The sequence below is a fragment of the Sinocyclocheilus grahami genome, unplaced genomic scaffold (assembly GCF_001515645.1).
Source record: "Sinocyclocheilus grahami isolate Dianchi unplaced genomic scaffold, SAMN03320097.WGS_v1.1 scaffold888.1, whole genome shotgun sequence".
Lineage (NCBI taxonomy): Eukaryota > Metazoa > Chordata > Actinopteri > Cypriniformes > Cyprinidae > Sinocyclocheilus > Sinocyclocheilus grahami.
In genome coordinates this window covers 692,329-710,993 of record NW_015506067.1, presented here as the reverse complement: position 1 = coordinate 710,993, position 18,665 = coordinate 692,329, and the positions used below count along the sequence as shown (strand labels likewise).

At 39.5% G+C, this 18,665-nt stretch overlaps 1 protein-coding gene across 1 annotated transcript in view; it reads left to right on the top strand.

Moving 5' to 3' along the window:
• The window catches only part of LOC107563769 (nuclear factor 7, brain-like), a 54,808-nt gene extending 36,361 nt beyond the window's left edge, over positions 1 to 18,447 (top strand). Inside the window, exon 7 of the mRNA XM_016248712.1 lies at positions 17,653 to 18,447. Within this exon, the coding sequence (XP_016104198.1) occupies positions 17,653 to 18,161 (509 nt within the window). The 3' untranslated portion in view covers positions 18,162 to 18,447. The remainder of the gene's footprint in view (positions 1 to 17,652) is intronic.
• Positions 18,448 to 18,665: the final 218 nt, after the last annotated feature.

Below are 18,665 nucleotides of genomic sequence, written 5' to 3'. Positions count from 1 at the left end.
CCAAGAGGACAAGGAATGAGATTTAAGAGAACTATTCAGTCGTAATTTAGTCTATCATGTCACAAACAACAACAAAATAAAATTATTTCCAGGCCCAAGTACATTTACCTTTTAATACCTTACACATTCAGAACACCAGGTGAATTTTTTGAATAAATAAGTGAATAATTAAATACACATTCAAAATTATTATTATTTTTTTTTAAAGATTTATTTGTGGTATTTTTGCCTTTATTTTGATAGGACAGTATAGCAATGACAGGAAGCGAGGTGGGAGAGAGAGGGGGGGGGTTCGGGAAAGGTCCACGAGCCTGGACTCAAAATTGGGATGCCCGGAGCACAATGGCGCTATATATATGTCAGCAAACTGCCCACAAGGCTGTCGGCGCCAATCAAATTCAATATTAATAAACAATCCTTATGGAGTAAAAAAGAAAATTAATGGTATAGAAAAATCCCCATGGTTAAAAAAAAGTTTTTTAAAAAACGTTTTTAAATGTTTTTCAAATTACAATTATCACCCATTGAAATACTGGGCCCGGAAAATATTCTGAACTTCAAACACACTACGCACACGTCAGAAAACACAATATTTACAAAACGAAACAAAACAAAAAATAATAGTAATAATAAATTGGCAACTCGAGTGTGAAAAATTAAACGAACACTCCCCAAAACCTTCCACAAAGAAAAACACTGCCTACAGTGCATGAAATTAAGTGAAGTGAAGTGACATGTGGCCAAGTATGGTGACCCATACTAGGAATTAGTGCTCTGCATTTATCCCATCCAAAGTGCACACACCCACACACACACACCGTGAACACACACCCGGAGCAGTGGGCAGCCATTTATGCTGCTGCGCCCGGGGAGCAGTTGGGGGTTCGGTGCCTTGCTCAAGGGCACCTCAGTCGTTGTATTGAAGGTGGAAGAGAGTCCACGCTGTACATTCACTCCCCCCACCTACAATCCCAACCTTTGGGTTACGAGTTCGACTCTCTAACCATTAGGCCACGACTTCCCTTTTCCTTTTAATGTAAAAGAATGCAATGCTCTCTCAATTATAAGACTAGGAAAAAGATCTTTCACTACCTGCTTTGTATCCCCGCAAATCACTCTCCCAGAACAAAGTTCTGATACTCCGATACTATAATCACAAGCATTGAACCACAAAACGGCATATGTGATGCCTCAATTGCTCATTTTCCATGAAAACGGATTTGAAAATAACAAGCAAGTCATGCTAACAAGGTTTTACAATGCTTTGCAAAACTATATTAAAACAAATCAATTAAAAAACAACAATATAACAATTAATTTTATTAAATCAACACCGTATTAAAAATTTGTTCATCCTCTACAACAGAACAAGGCACATTCTTGTAGCACCATATACTGGAGAATTTTTCCAAATCATTCAACAAATTGTAGTAATTAAAATCTATTTTTAAACAGGCTTTTTAACATTTTGACAAAGACAGCATCATCATCTGTAAATCCCTCCATCCTATTTCATCAGCTTAAATGAACAGCCATCTTTGCTTTTCCCAAAATTAATTTGAAAAGCTGACACTGCTTCATCTTTTTATGGGAATACCTGTAACTTAAAATAAACATTGTTTGGAAAAAAACTACACCAAACTATTTAAAAAGATCCTCCAACATGGATAACAGTGGCAAGAAAGGTCAACAGTCCATAAAACAGTGAAAAACTGTTTCACACAGAGTGCAGAAAGATTGATTGATTCACTGTAAATACTTACAGGATGTTTACAAATAGCAGCATGTTCAGACAGCACGTGCCTGGCGTCAGACTTCAAGTTATGAATAGGGATGCACCGATACCGATACTGGTATCGGTCTTGGACTGATACTGAGCTCCTGTACTCGTACTCGTTAAAATGTCCCGATACCAAATGCCGATACCACACAGCATGTGATTAGTGCCATATTCAGACAAAGAAACACAGACAACAGAACAACAGACAGCAGAATGGAGTTATTATAGATTAAGGATGTCTACGAAGTATATGTATGCAATGAATATAATGTTAAACATTCAGTATTGACTGTATAGCTGATGTGCGCGAGCTGATAAACAAAGCAGATAAAGGTTCCCTGCATTATTACAGCAAAGCGCGTGATTACAGTACTGAGCCGCTGCAATGGAGCAGCTCTAATGCTATTAAATTAAAGATGATGTACCATAGAGCAAAAAAATAAATAAACAGTGAAAGTAACAAAAACTTGTAAAATGCATTTTAATGGGCATAATTAAGTGTGAAAATAACCAAAGGATATACAGTCAAACCAAAAATGATTCAGAGACCAGATACGATTTTTGATATTTTTTTACTAGTTCATTTATGTAAGTGAGGATAGCAAAATAAAGTAAACTGTGACAAATTATACCCAAAAGTTCTTCATACAGTGGACTACCAGTAAAACTGATACAAATTTGGGACCAAATATTATTCAGACCGAGTCTGGGGGGGGAAATTAAGTTGAGGTTTGCATAAAGCTGGGTGACAGCATGCCCAGGAGACTATATGCTGTCATTAAGGCTAAGGGTTGATAGTTGTGTAAATACTGTCATACTAAGAGCTGTCTAATTTTTGGTTGATTGTAATACATTACATACCTGTTCATCAAAGTTATCTAACATTATCAAGCTGAAGAAAAAGTGATATCGGTGCATCCCTAGTTATGAACAAATCTTTTTTTGACCATTTTTATGCTCCAATCCAAAAAGGAAATGTGATGGATCATCCATTTCCACTGTATTTTTTGAATGGGATCTACTCAAAGTCCCTTGAGCCGAAACCCCTATCAAGTTAGCTAAAACAGAATTTTTTTAATGTATTTTTTTTAACCTCAAGAGCTACAAAATACCATTGGTCTCTTGTGGCCTCAGCCAGACCCTGGACTTCCTCCACTTCAGACTCTAAAGCGTTCAATGAATTCATCAAGTCTTTGGTGACATTCCTATTGTATTGTTGACAACTGTTTTGTTTGAACTTTTCCGAAATCCCACCACTGCTGTAGAGACATAAAATCGCTTCTTGTTTTCTAGTGATTTTCCTCCCAAAAACATCTTCACCATCTCTAACAGTGTTGTGTATGTTTATTTATTTATTTATTTTAATTTTTGACTGGGTTAGGGGTGGGTGGTATGACTAAAATTCTGTTTCACTGTATGACTAATTTTATTTCACGGTAACAATATATTTCACAATATAGTTATTTATATATGTAGTTATTCTGAAAATAAAATAATAATCTAAAAAGAGCTTTATATAATAAATAAACTCAAATACTTTAGAAATGAAAAGTACTTCACCTTGTTTGATTTTTCATTTTCTTTTATTTGGAACATTTTTTATTTAGTAAAAACACACTCAACTTTTAGATTAACTGCCCCGAACTGATTGATATTAAATGCAACTTAAGTGCAATTAAACTTTAAATAAGGTGTTTCTGAATAATTTTTTAAATATCATGTTATTGTTTTACTTCAATATGTGTATCAAATTTATCTATTATCTAAATATTTTATATTGAAATATTCTATTCATAATAAATTACCTTTTATATTACATTATTTTAATTACATTACATTTCCATTTAATTTTGTTGGATAGCATTAATACTAGTTATATTGTTTAAATTTGTTCCCTGGTATCTGCTTATTATACTGCATTTTTAAGGGGCTTGTTTGGCACTTTTTGTGATAACTGGCAACCCTTCACCTGGAGCTCAAGAGAGGGAAGAGTTCAATAGTGACTAGAAAAAGAGCAGCAGTATGCAAACTGAACATCAGCTAGACAGCTACTGTTAGTGCTGACTAAGTAGTTTAAATTATACACACCTTATAACCGCGTCATTATTTGACACCAGCCCGGTGAAGACCAGTGTTGGGGAGCAACTAGTTACATGTAACGGAATTACGTAATTTAATTACAAAATAAATGTAATTGTAATCAGTTACAGTTACTGAGAAAAAAATGTGTAATTAAATTACAGTTACTTATGAAAATGTTAACGATTTCAAAGTGGGTTACATCTGAATTTTTTTCACACACATCCACACACAGATTTAATTGATTTCTTTCATAAATTGCATTGACTGCTCTAAAATATGAGACACCAATGTGTCAGGAGTTTAGTACACAGAATAGGACACATGCTTATGCAATAACTGTTTTTATTTCCTATTTGGGTTTATGTATGTGCGTTATTTTTTAAGATGAACTGCTCCTGGTGTGTGTTCAGTGTGTGTGTGTGTGTGTGTGTGTTCACTACTCACTGCTGTGTGTGTGCACTTGGATGGATAAAATGCAGAGCACAAATTCCAATATTTGTCATAATTGGCTACACATCACGCCCTTGCCTTTCCTTCCTTCCTTCCTTCCTTCCTTTCCTTTTTCCAAGCCACTGTTTGATACCAGTGTTTACTCTCATAGCTATGCGATTTGAATTCAAAAACAGTATCATAGCAATGAAACTATTTCTTGTTATGGTTTTGAATCTGTTTTTAACCTCAGAATGATCTCAAAGTAAGACTGATTTTATGGTGGCTGTGCTTTAAGAAAACGTCTCGGGTTACGTATGTAACCATGGTTCCCTGAGAAGGGAACGAGACACTGCGCCCTCTAGGGGTAGCTATGGGGAAACGCCTTAGCGTGACTGGTGTCTGAAGCATCTAAAAATGCCAATAACATTGACCGGCGACAGCCTATGACGTCATTACCCGGCACGATCACAGTATAAAAGGGCGCCGGACGTCATCTGCTTCTTCGTCTGAAGCTTGCGTCCGAAGCATGGCAAGGGAACTAGAGGACGCAGTGTCTCGTTCCCTTCTCAGGGAACCATGGTTACATACGTAACCTGAGGCATTCCCTTCCGAGGGAACTTCGAACTGCGTCCTCTAGGGGTTGCTATAGGGAACGGTATACCCACGCTGCCATGCTGAGGGGAGTGCATGCCAGAAACCACAGCGAGCACTAAGTACCAACTCTACCAAAGCCCTGGGAGTTGCCCCTAGGACGCCTTGACGGCTGTCAGTGACATTATCCCAAGGGCCTGACATTATCCCAAGGGCCTGAGCTGCATGCCCTAAACAACTTACCTGACAAGGACTAGGCTGGGAAGGCCGATCCTAGGGCAGAGCTCAAAGGCTTAGAATCAGAAAAAAAGATTCCTTTGAGGAGATACGGCCAGGTGTCTAAAAACCAGACCCTGGCCTGTCGCCCAGGGGGCTACTGCCAGCTCTGAATGAGCTTGCTCAATGAACTGACTCGACAGATCTTTGGTAGCAACACCCTACTCAGAAATGTATCAACAGGGATACATAGGTTGAGTGGAGCCCAAGGTGAAAACCGGGGCCTAACCAACTCAGAGAAAGGAAATGAGGCTGACAGCGCGTAACACTTACCACAATGTTTTTAGAAAGTGCACAGAAGCTCAGATTTAAACTTCTCATTCTCGCTTAAGAGTTTCCCACTGCAAGCTCACAAATACGTGATGGCTCGTTAAAGTAAACATTTGTCAGTTTGTTTTGTATAATTTTAATTACAATTATAATTATGTTTTAATTACATTTTAATAGTGATAAAGACCTGGAGAAAGCCTGGCTTATTGGCATATTAAAAATCATTTTAACATTGGCAAAGAATATGTCCTAATTATTTTCACAAATACATGTGGTAAACAAAAATCTATAAAATGTTGTCTATAATAATATAAAATAAATGTTTTAAAAGACTTATGTGATGTTATGTGATATTTATTGTGCATTGCGTGCTGCTGTCTCGCTCCTTATAACGTGCTGGGACTGTCAGCTGTGCAGCAAGATCACAGCACATCTCAATTCTCACAAAGACACCTTCTGTGTTCTCGCGTCCTTCCGAGTTCATTCTTTCAAGGAAGCCTGGCAAGACTCCATGAGAACACAAGTCCGTTCTTTGCATTCTTGGAATTGGAACAGCCTCAGTCTCATGCGCACTGCACGTAAGTTAACCACGCTCACTTATTTAAATGTCGCGGTACAAACTGAATAAAAAAAATCTGTTACGGTTGACTTTAACGCGGTAACGATATATACCGTCATACCGCCCAGCCCTAGACTGGGTCAATAAACACACAGCAAAATCCCCGGTGTTAAATTAACACTGCTATGTGTTGATATGGGAACCACCAGCAGAGTGTTAAAAGTAATACTGAAGCTGTGTTGAAGTTAATGAGATAATTAAGAGATTAAATAAGTGACGATTGAGCATTAACCCTTTGAGCGGTACGGTCCCACATATGGGATTTAGAACATAACTGCCAAATTCAAACTATGCTTTTCGTGCTTTAGCTGACGCTGAGCCAGAGAGAGACCTGCACTGCGCTTGTCATATTATCACAACTATGCAGTGTTTTTAACCACATAATATTTATTTTAGGTTTCAGAAATTTAAATACACTTAAGTACTAGTAAAACAATAAATTTAGAGTTTGTGAAATACACACATATGTGCAGCCCTACAACATCACAGCATAACATTAAGCAGTGTTAGATAATCTGAATGATTTCAAAATTACATTGTACACAGGAAATTTTTAATTATTGCATTAGGTGTTCAGACACACAGACATAAAGAATCAGCATATGAACCTCAACAATGGTGACAATCAACAAAATATTCAGATAAACATATCTTTGAAAATCACAAAACAAGCTAATTCACAACAAATCAACTGCAAAAATAAAAGCAAATAATAAGAATAAAAGTAAATAGTGAGAGAATTTAGGTGCATAATTTATGTTGCAATGCATGCTGGGATCCATGGATGAGTTTGTACTATGGCGGCACCCAGCATGCATTGCAGTAACAAGCTTTTTAAAGATTTTTTCACCACTGTTGAGATTAATATGTTGAATCTTGATGTCTGTCATGAATACAGACTTTGAGGTTTCTCTCTTTCCAGAATATTGACTTTTCCCTTTTCGCTACAACTCCCACAACCCCAAAGTTATTTTCTCTGATGAAGCTCTCTTCTGACTGTTTGGGTCATCTGGAAAATCGATTGTTCGGATGAGAAAAGGTGAACGCTACCATGAGTCCTGTGACGTGCCAACAGCGAAGCATTCTGAGACCATCCATGTGTGGGGTTGCTTTTCAACCAAGGGAGTTGGCTCTCTCATAAATCTGCCAAAAAACACTGCCAGGAATAAAGAATGGTATCAAAACGTCCTGCAAGAGCGACTTCTTCCAACGATCCATGAGCAGTTTGGTGATAATCCGTGCATTTTCCAGCATGATGGAGCACCATGTCACAAAGCAAGAGTGATAAAGAAGTGACTCGAAGATCATTACATTGAAATTCCGTGACCAGGCAACTCCCCAGATCTCAATCCCATAGAGAACCTGTGGTCAGTCCTCAGAAGGCGAGTGGACAAGCAGAAGCCCACAAATTGTGATCAACTCCGAGAACTAATAAGGCAAGAATGGATCGCCATCAGTCAGGATTTGGCCCAGAAGCTAATGTCCAACATGCCAGAGCGAATTGCAGAGCTTATGAAGAACAAGGGTCAACACTGTAAATATTGACTCATATTTATTTGCTAATAAAAGCCTTTAAAACTTATGATATGCTTATAATTGTTTTTCAGTGTACCATAGAAGCATGTGGAAAAATAATCTACAAATGCTGAAGTAGCAAACTTTGCAAAACACAAAATGTATGTCACTGCCAAAACCTTTGGCCACGACTGTAGACATATGACAGAAATAAAGTCAAACAAGTTAGTAATAAGTGAAGCTGGCAATGCTGTTTTTGGAGTTGTTTAATCATCCTCTGCTGAGCTCTTGAGAGACTAAAGCCCTATTCACACGGGATTAGTATTACCTGGTGACCTCCAGTCATTTGTAATAATTGCGGAGGTTGTCTGTGATCTTAATCCCGTGCGAATGTCTGTAATTTGTAAAGTAAAAATTCCCCCGCAAATGACCTACCATATTTTGCCGAACACCGAGGTCCTGTGATAATATTAGTCCCGTGCGAATCAGCCTCTCTGTGATTTGGCCAGCATTTGGCGGGTCGTATATAATTTTTCAAGGTTTTTGTTTCCTGTGCAACTTTTTATCCATATTTCGCGAAGAATGGAGGTGCGTTGGACTGTTTGATAGTATTTTTGGTGCTGTCATATTGCTACACCATACAATTTGCAGAAAGAGAAAGCTGAAAAGGTTTTGAGGTTAATGTGTTACAAATAAATCAAGCATAAAGCTTGAGATATTATTTTAACCTGGTGAAATGTAAATGACACAGGGCACGAAACTATATATATATATATATATATATATATATATATTCATCTAAGCGGACCATAGAACAGGACTCTCAAAGCCTTGACATCGTATCCGGAAGATAAGTCAGTAAATTCAAGTAAAATCACAGGCTTTGCTTATCCCGTGCAAATGCACCACACAAAATTCAGATGTGGGGGGTAATTTCAAAATCACACAAGGTCCTGCTTCCTGATAATCCAGAGAGATTTGACATCTATGCCTGTGTTCTGGGTTCAGAGGGTTTTAACTCAGGAACACACTGCTGGGATGTGGAGGTTAAAGAGAGTCGATGCTGGAGTCTTGGAGTAACTACAGCATCAAACCAAAGGAAGGGACGTGATTTCTATACGACTAATGTGTGGAGTGTGCAGTATGACCCGTATGGGTTAACTGATTGTTCTTTTAATGAATTTCCAGTTGTACAGAATCTTGAGCGTGTGAGAGTATATCTGGACTATGACAGAGGAACAATGTCATTCTCTGATCCTGTAACTAACACACATCTACACACATTCACAACCACCTTCACTGACACTGTCTTGCCATTCTTCTGGTGTGAGTTGTTTTCCTCTCTGAGGATCGTACCATTCAATAGTCAGTAATCATTACATCTTTAGGTCGGGATCTTCCTGTTTTCATCATGTTTCAATATTTAATCCATATCACATGCGTAAGAGTGCTGTTGATTTGAATATCACATAACTGATATAAAATCACATGACTGATATCTGATCACATAACTAAATTCCAACACTGTGCAGACTGATCTGCGTCTGAAAGCCCAGGTATTATTTTTCCGTGTTCCGCTCCATCTTGCGCACAACCGTGACCACACAGCTTTCAAAGTATACTCAACGTTCAACACATGCAGTAGCACCAAGTGGACTCGTTCTGTTTCAACATCACCTCGCGTCTGACCATCCATGCAAACAGAAAAACTGGGATGTAGACAGACAGTGTGCACGAAAGTCCACAGACACTTCTGATGCCGAAAATTACATAATAGGGACAGTGCGTCGACCATTGCGGAACACGGACAGCCAAAGCATAATTTGGGCTTGACTTGAAGCAGTATATGCCGGTTAAAATTTCTGTTCGACTTGAGATGGGCCAGAAGCTAGATTACTGTACCATCAAAGAAGTACTGCTAGAGTGATTCAAGAGCAGTTGGCTGGGGCAGCCAGTGCATTTTCTCCAGAGCAGCTGCACAAGCTCTGATGACGACACTACTCTTTCATGAATGGCTAGTACAGGTGTGAGATATTTATAATCTCCGATAATCTTGTGAATGTTGTTTTAAAATTATGCCAGCTGACAATATCGAGTATTTCACTCACTTTGAGAGTCCAAAAGCATCACTGCATGATGAAGCCTATTAGAATTCAGTTAGGCCAACATTATTAAGTTATGAAAGCAAAAAAATATGTTTGTTTTTTTCTGTTTATAAGATATGATATAGTCGAGTAATGTCACACAAACAAGAGTGCCGTTTTTAGCATGTGAACGCGATCGCAAATGTGATATTTTAAACAACAAAGAAGTTAATATTGAGTGAGTTACATTTAAGACACAGTATTGTCTGTATTGTCTGTTTTTTGGTTTCACCAACTGAATGATTCAATGAATCACTCATTAAGACATGGACTTGCCGCCACTTGCTGGTGGTTTAGTGTCATTTATTAAATGACAGGCCTAAAAAAGCCAAGGTACCAGCACAAAAACACAAAACATTGTTTCATTTTGTTATCAAAACAATCCCCAAAAATATCGAGATATAATTTTTTGTCAATATCTCACACCCCTATTGGCTGGACTTACACAAAACAACAATCAAGTGTATTTCATGTTTATTCTGAGCCCAGCTGACACTCACAAATTTGTGTTTTTATAACAGTAAAAACTCTTTTCATGTAACCATAGTATATTTGTTTGTTTGTACATCTTCCTTAAATGTTTTTTGATCTTCAAATGCAAAACAACATAAAACAAAGGCAAACTGAGTAAACACATAAGTGCAAATTCCTTCAGTGTTATCCTTGGCTGTTCTGTGGTTTCCTGGATGAGCTATTTTTATGAAGGTTTGCCACTGCAGAGTTTTTGTCTTTTAGAGTTAACAATGGCTCTCGCTGTGGTTCTTTGAGTTTAAGAGCCTTTGAAATAGCTTTGTAACCTGTCACAGACTGATGTATTTCAATCATTTTCTTCTTCATTTCTGGAGTTTCTTTCACCTTTGGCATTTTGTGTTACTGTTTAAGTCATTTTCAATCCAACTTTATGCTGTTGAAAAAGTTCAGTTTAAGTGTTGAATTGATTGAACAGGTCTGGCAGTAATCAGGTCTGGTTTTCTCTAGTTTAGCTGAACCCCATTATGAATTCAGTTTCATAGATTTAGGGAGTTAGTCACTATTTTGGTACTGTATTGGTACTGCTGGTATTGGATAAATTGTTGGCCTTGTTTTATATTAGGTTGTCTGAATCAATTTTGTATGCAATATACACAATACAAAAGAAATCAAATGGAAGGGGCACATTTTTTTTCTCACATCATTGTATGATCATATCACTGTATTCTCTCTTCTTCACTGTAATCTGGTGTATAATACATTTTTATTTTGTACAATACTAGGAAGAGCTAAATACAGCACTGGAGTCTTTACAGGGGAAGCTTAAACACAAAGAAAACATTAAAGGAACCATTGAGAAACTAGTTCTACACATCAAGGTGAGAAAACACAATCAAGAGTCATTTTCATTACAGCTATAGGATCACTATATAAAATTATGATTTGTTATATTTACTATAATGGATTACAGTGTTAACTGATGTGTGGTGATTGAGATGATTGAAGTGAATGTGGTTTGATGTCAGTCTCAAGCTGAGCACACAGAGCACCAAATTAAACAGTAAATGGAGAAGCTTCATCAGTTTCTCAGAGATGAAGAAGAAGCTACAATCACTGCACTGAGGGAGGAAGAGGAGCAGAAGAAGCAGATGATGAAGGAGAAGCTGGAGGAGATGAACAGACACATCTCAGCTCTTTCACACACAATCAAAGACACAGAGGAGATGATGAAAGACAATGACATCTGCTTTCTAAAGGTCTGATTTCAGATCATTGATTGATTGATTGATTGATTGATTGATTAAGTTCTTGATGATTAATTATGTGTTTGTTCTGCAGAAGTTTTCAGTCTCAATGGAAAGGTGAGTGACGTGCTGCTGCCTCTGGTCTCTCTGCTTCTGATCCAAAGCCACTGCAGTTCTGACTCCTGAATGTTCTTCCAGAGTCCAGATCTCACAGCCAGATCCACAGAGGCCTTCTGGAGCTTTCATTCAAGTGCCACGTTACTTGGGCAACCTGCCGTTCAGAGTCTGGAAGAAGATGCAGGACATTGTCCAACACAGTGAGTCTGGAGAAGATCTGTGCTCTTACCCATACAGTTTATCATGACACAAAAGAACTAGATTATTTCAGTTGGTAGTAAGTGAAGATCATACTAGAAATTGCAGCAGCATATACTTTGAGGGTGGAGGGGGACAGCCTCCCCTCCAACTCATGCTGAAGGAAGGAAAGCACGGCTCGATCGAGCACCTTTGGGGGTCCTCTCGGTGAGAAGAACACCACTTGATGAACAGGTTCCACTTCAAGGCGTTAGCATGTCTCGTAGACGGTGATCTTGCCGAAGTGATGGTATCCGCTACCTCCTGGGGTAGGTCAACTAGAACCTCCTTCCAGAGACCAGAAATGGTCAGAATCCTTCCTCAGAGGAACCCGCCTGGGAGGGACTGTCATGAGGAGCATCAGTTCTGGGAACCAGGTCCGGTTGGGCCAATAGGGCGCAACAAGCAAGACCTGCTTCTCATCCTTCCTGACTTTGTACAGTGTCTGTGCAAGTAGGCTCACTGGGGGGAACGCATATTTGCGCATGCGGTGCTGTGGTCGGGTGGAGGCAGCAGCTGTACCCCAGGGCAGGATGTGTTTTATGGCCTCTGTCTGCTTTTGTACAGCCGAGAACTGATGCGAAAAGCTCTTGACCACGTCGCTGAAAAGGCCGGTCTGGGACACGGGAGAATTCAGAAACCGGGTTTTCATCCCTCATGTTGGCCAGACACAGCCAGAGATGGCTTTCCTGGACAACGACCATAGACATTGCGCGACCCAGCGAGCGTGCAGTGACCTTCGTCGCTTGAAGCACGAGGTCAGTTGCCGTCCGTAGCTCTTTCAGAACCGCCGGGTTATGACCACCCTTGTGCAGGTCCTTAAGTGCTTTAGCCTGATGGAACTGCAGCAACCCCATACCATGCAGGGCAGAGTCAGCCTCTCCACAGGCCCCTTAAGCACTACCAATAAGACTGGACAAGTATTTACAAGCGAGACACGGTTTGCCCCGCCAAGTGGAAGTGGTATTTGGACACAATTGCTTCGCAACCAACTGCTCCACTGGGGGGATCTCCGTGTACCCACTGGCCGACCCGCCATCAAGAGTGGTGAGGGAGGATGAGTCACCAGGTAGGTTTCTGGCAGTGAAAGGTGCTGTCCACGACCTGGTAACCTCGTGATGCACCTCCGGGAAGAATGGCGCAAGCCGCCCCTAGAAACCAGTCATCCAGCCTCTTGACGACCTGGGCAAGCATAGCCGTCATCTCCGGGTCGGATTCAGGCATTGCCACCGTCCCAGAAGGAGCCAGTGCAGCCGAATCCTCATCCGCAGAGAGATCAGGCTCACCCTCCGATGCAGCGATTGACATCCAGTCGTCAGGGGGAGCCCCGAAGGATACAACTGGTACACTCTGGGAAGGTCCAGCGCATTCCACTGGTTGCGGAGTGCAAGAGGAGTGAGGGTCCCCTGACTACCTGAAGTAGTCCTCCCCTGGCTTTTACCTGGAAGAGAACTAGATCTAGGCAGAGGCATTGGAGCTCCACCCCTTTTGAGGTAATGGAGCTTGGTTCGCAGCTCTGAGATGGTCATCTTCCTGCAATGGGAACATGACTCATCCATGAAAGCCACCTCAGCGTGCTTAATGCCCAGACACGTGAGGCAGCGATCGTGACTATCATGAGCGGCGCCAGGTAACGACCAGAAACGCCCGGGTGGAATGACATCTTCAAAAAGATGCAACGTCATCTTTAAAAAGACGTACCCATGCAACGCTCTTTTAGGAAGTAAATCTTTTAGTAGTGCTGAAGTGCACAGGGGAGATGGCCGCAGCAGCACAAACAGGAGTAGTGCAGCCTGTAGTGTGCACCCACTCAACAAGGAAACGCGACCACCAGTGCAGCACCATACCACCAGCATGCAAGAGGCTTCCTGTAATGACTCTGCAATCGTAGCTTGGAGGAGCAGAACTATACACAACCACTCAGCTCTGAAGTGAAATGCTGAGTATGCGTTGCACCTGCTGCCTATTTATACTCACGCTGCAAGGCGTGGCAGTCAGATGCAAATATCGCATACCAATGTGCATTGGCTCATTTAGTTTCACTCGAAGTAGTTTGGTCTCTCTGGTGAGATTCCCAATCCGCTGGTCACCGACGAGATGTCGGAAGTGACCGACTGAAAGGGAACCTGGGTTCCTGTCTCAAGGTCCAGTGTTAGGAGTGTCTTGTCACTAGAAAATATTGATGACAGACGCATCCCTCACAGGTTGGGGAGCGGTCATGAAGGGCGACTTCACAAGGGGTCTGTGGAGAGGGCATCATGTCTCTTGGTACATTAATTGCCTGGATGGGGCTGAATGCCATGGTACAGGAATGGCCAAGGCTGCACCTGTATGCCTTTCCCCTGATTGACACCCAAAATTTGAACACAAAAAATGGCCCTGAATGAGTTCTTGTTTTTTTAAATTTATAACATATGATATAGCAATATCACTGCAAAACTGCAGTTTTCCCCAAATATCAACACGATTGCAGATGTGTTGTTTTGTTGATGAATGATTCAATGTTTTTGAATGAGTCAATGATTCAATGACCAATTACAAAGACAGTTGGTGTGTCCAAAATCACATACTGTCTAGTAGCAGGGGTATGCTATTATTTGCAGTATTTGTATCTGTATCTGTAACAATCACAAAATTATTTGTGTCTGTATCTGTTGTAATGTCTTTGATTACTTAATTTTAGGGAATTAATTATTATTAATTCATTCAGGGTTTGAAAGAACTCGAATCTGAAAATTCAAAGTCAACCTGATTAGAACTGATTTCAAATTTTAATGGTTTACACATTATCAACGGTCGTCCAGTGAGACGTTAATGTTCATGTATCTTAACCATCTGATTATGGGTATTTTCCTTGGCCACAGGTCAATACAATTATGATAATTTGTAAGCTCCTAGCGAGGTAACGTGATCTTGGCAAGGTTTCACTTTAAAATTCTACGACACCAGACAATGATTCTTTATAAATGAAACACGAATTTTATTGGCTATTCTAGATTACATCGACCTAAGCTAAGATATACACATACACACACACACACACACACACACACACACACACATATACAGTTCTGAAGAATGAGAGTTGACGGAGTTCTGAGGAAAGCCCAAAGTTTTAGCAAGATATTCGCTACAGTTCTCTTACTGGCATCCTGAGACAATCACAAAGCAGAGATTTGGCTTATGTTTACTGCTTAAAATTAGCTTGACACCAGTTCAGCAAAGATAAGATTTTGTTCGTTTACTTGCGTTTTTTTGGGTGACAGCTGAAAAGCTGAGTTGTTCCTCGTGGCTACTGGAGGGGATTCCGTTGCTGCTTGGCTGTTGATCTGGCGCCGGAATGACGTTTGGATGACATCCCTTTGGGAGAGCCCTCCGGAGATTGGTTGGTTTCTTGATGACGCAGAGGCTTGGGCAGTTCTGCTAAAAGTTTGAGTTTGCAAGGCTTTAAGTTCTTTGAAGATCGCAAAGTTTCAACTGAAGTGTTTTGAGTATTTTGCGCTCATTTCATTCATACATTCATTCACTTCATACTCTCATTATTGCGTACTGACTTTAGGGGTTTATGTATAATATCTCACTGATCCCCTGACTCACCTGTTATCCAGCAGACATGATGAGTGACTGTGCCAGCCTCAGCCGATTAATATTATTATTCATTATCCGTTATTCGTTAAGCCATTATCCGTACCTTTCCGAATAAGGTATTCGGCTTCGGGCACACACCTACTGACTAGTAGGTACTACATTTGAATTCAAACTTACTTCACAACCGTTAAAAAGTATGCTCTATATAGTATGTAGTGTGAATGAAATTCGGACGTACTACATCCACCATGTTGTTACTGTCACATGACCTACCAGCGTCAGTTGTGTCGCTTCACTTCCATTCATAAATTCTCATAAATTCGCCGGAAGTAGTAGGTCATCTGGGTACTTCCTTCCTAATGTTTTTCGCATACCATGAATTCAGACATACTACTTGGCTCATATACTGGTTTTCATATATATAGCAGGGAAGTATGTGATTTTGGATGCAGCGCCTGCCTTGTTCCTTTATGAATCAGCCATTTTGAACAAATCAATTGAATGAATGATTCAGTGGCTAAAACCCTATTCGCACGGGATAAGTATTATCTTAAACTTACTTCACAACCGTTAAAAAGTATGCTCTATATAGTATGTAGTGTGAATGAAATTCGGACGTACTACATCCACCATGTTGTTACTGTCACATGACCTACCAGCGTCAGTTGTGTCGCTTCACTTCCATTCATAAATTCTCATAAATTCGCCGGAAGTAGTAGGTCATCTGGGTACTTCCTTCCTAATGTTTTTCGCATACCATGAATTCAGACATACTACTTGGCTCATATACTGGTTTTCATATATATAGCAGGGAAGTATGTGATTTTGGATGCAGCGCCTGCCTTGTTCCTTTATGAATCAGCCATTTTGAACAAATCAATTGAATGAATGATTCAGTGGCTAAAACCCTATTCACACGGGATAAGTATTATCTTGGGACCTTGTGTGATTTTGAAATTACCCCCCCCACATCTGAATTTCATGTGGTGCATTCGCACGAGATAAGCAAAGCCTGTGATTTTACTCGAATTTACTGACTTATCTCCCGGATACGACGTCAAGTCTGATTAGATGGATTTAAAAAAAAGAAAAGAAACTAATATAGTTTCCTTCCCTGAGTCATTTACATTTCACCAGGTTAAAATAATAGGTCATTTACATTTCACCAGGTTAAAATAATATCTCAAGCTTTATGCTTGATTTATTTGTAACACATTAACCTCAAAACCTTTTCAGCTTTCTCTTTCTGCAAATTGTATGGTGTAGCAATATGACAGCACCAAAAATACTATCAAACAGTCCAACGCACCTCCATTCTTCACACACAGGAAACAAAAACCTTGAAAAATTATATACGGCCCGCCAAATGCTGGCCAAATCACAGAGATGTCGATTCGCACGGGACTAATATTATCACAGGACCTCGGTGTTCGGCAAAATATGTTAGGTCATTTGCGGGGGAATACAGACATGGCCGATTCGCACAGGATTAAGATCACAGACAACCTCCGCAATTATTACAAATGACCGGAGGTCACCAGGTAATACTAATCCCGTGTGAATAGGGCTAAAGACAGGGATTTGCCACCACCTACTGGCAGTGTAGATTCATTTATAAAGTATAATTTCAACTGTTTTAATAATTTAATATTTATATCATCAAAACTTTGTATTTAAAATAGTCTCATAACATTGTTTTTTATTTCTCTTTCATTGTTTTATTATTCTAACTGAATTTGTTTTAGTTCAGACTCACTTTTTTTTAGCAAATGTATAAATATAGATCTAGTAATTTAACATAAAAGATAACACATACATTTAATAAGGGTAGCAATAAATGCCATTACAAAGGTTAAAAAATGCCCCTGGAAATCAATTTAAGTAGGCACATATTGCCCTGTGATGGGAAAGTTAGTTTCTTTCATTGATAAGAAGGTGCTCTTAAAAAGAAATGTAAGTGTAGAGCCCTGATTTAGTAAATACATTTACGTATTAAGTATATTTATTAAATTTACTGAAATGTAAGTATTTTTTATTTCATTGTAGAATTTCAAATATCATAATGATTTGAATATGCCAGCCAGTGCACAGGAGAGTGCAGGCACTTTTTTACTCCCACTTCGAACACTGTGTGTAGCTAATAACCCTGACAGTGATCAGAGGAAAATGTCTGATGTGTTTGATCAATAGGACAAGTCTTATAATTCATCATATTCTTTGTTGGGTTCACTCTTGATAAATATATGAACATCAGAATAAAAGCAGTTGTTGATTGTGTCTCATCAGCTCCTGTGATTCTGGATCCAAACACTGCAAATCAATTTCTCGTCCTGTCTGATGATCTGACAAGTGTGAGATACAGTGAGGACAATCAACCACTTCCTGATAATCCAGAGAGATTTGACAGCTATCCATGTGTTCTGGGTTCAGAGGGCTTTAACTCAGGAAAACACTGCTGGGATGTGGAGGTTAAAGAGAGTCGATACTGGAGTCTTGGAGTAACTACAGCATCAACACAAAGGAAGGGATGGAAATTCCTTTACACTGATGTCTGGAGTGTGTGGTATGATCCATTTCAGATTGTCTCAGTATTTCAACCCAACACTACTTTTCCTGTTAAACAGAAGCTTGAGCGTGTGAGAGTGTATCTGGACTATGACGGAGGAACAGTGTCATTCTCTGATCCTGTAACTAACACACACCTACACACATTCACAACCTCCTTCACTGACACTGTCTTTCCATTCTTTGGTAGTATTTTCCATCTGCGGATCTTACCGCTCATTAGTCAGTAATTGTTACAGCTGTATTCATGCTTCAATATTTAATCCATAACACATGAGTAAGAGTGCTGTTGATCTGAATATCAGTACAGCTGTGATTGGGCCACAGCTGATCACATGACTGATATCCAGCTCTACAGACGCATACGGCTGTTATACAACAGATCAATGAACAATAAATAATAAAAATGATTTAGTAAGATTAATCAAACTGTAAAATGATTATGAGTTTATAAGATCCATCATTGTCTGCTGAGGTGAAGTTAGTATTAAGACGCTTAATTGTAGACACAATATATTCAGATATTTTCAGGGTTCCTACAGTCCTTTTGTTGTTGTTGTTGTTTTCTTCTTATTTAATTTTTGTCATGTTTTTTGTTTTATATTGTTTGCAGTATATATATTGTCAATGACATGTAAGTGATTATTGTCACAAATATTATTGATTGATAAAAAATTTTTTTTGTCTATTTTACACTTTTAAGAGCCTCCAAAAGAATCTGAAAATTAAATAGG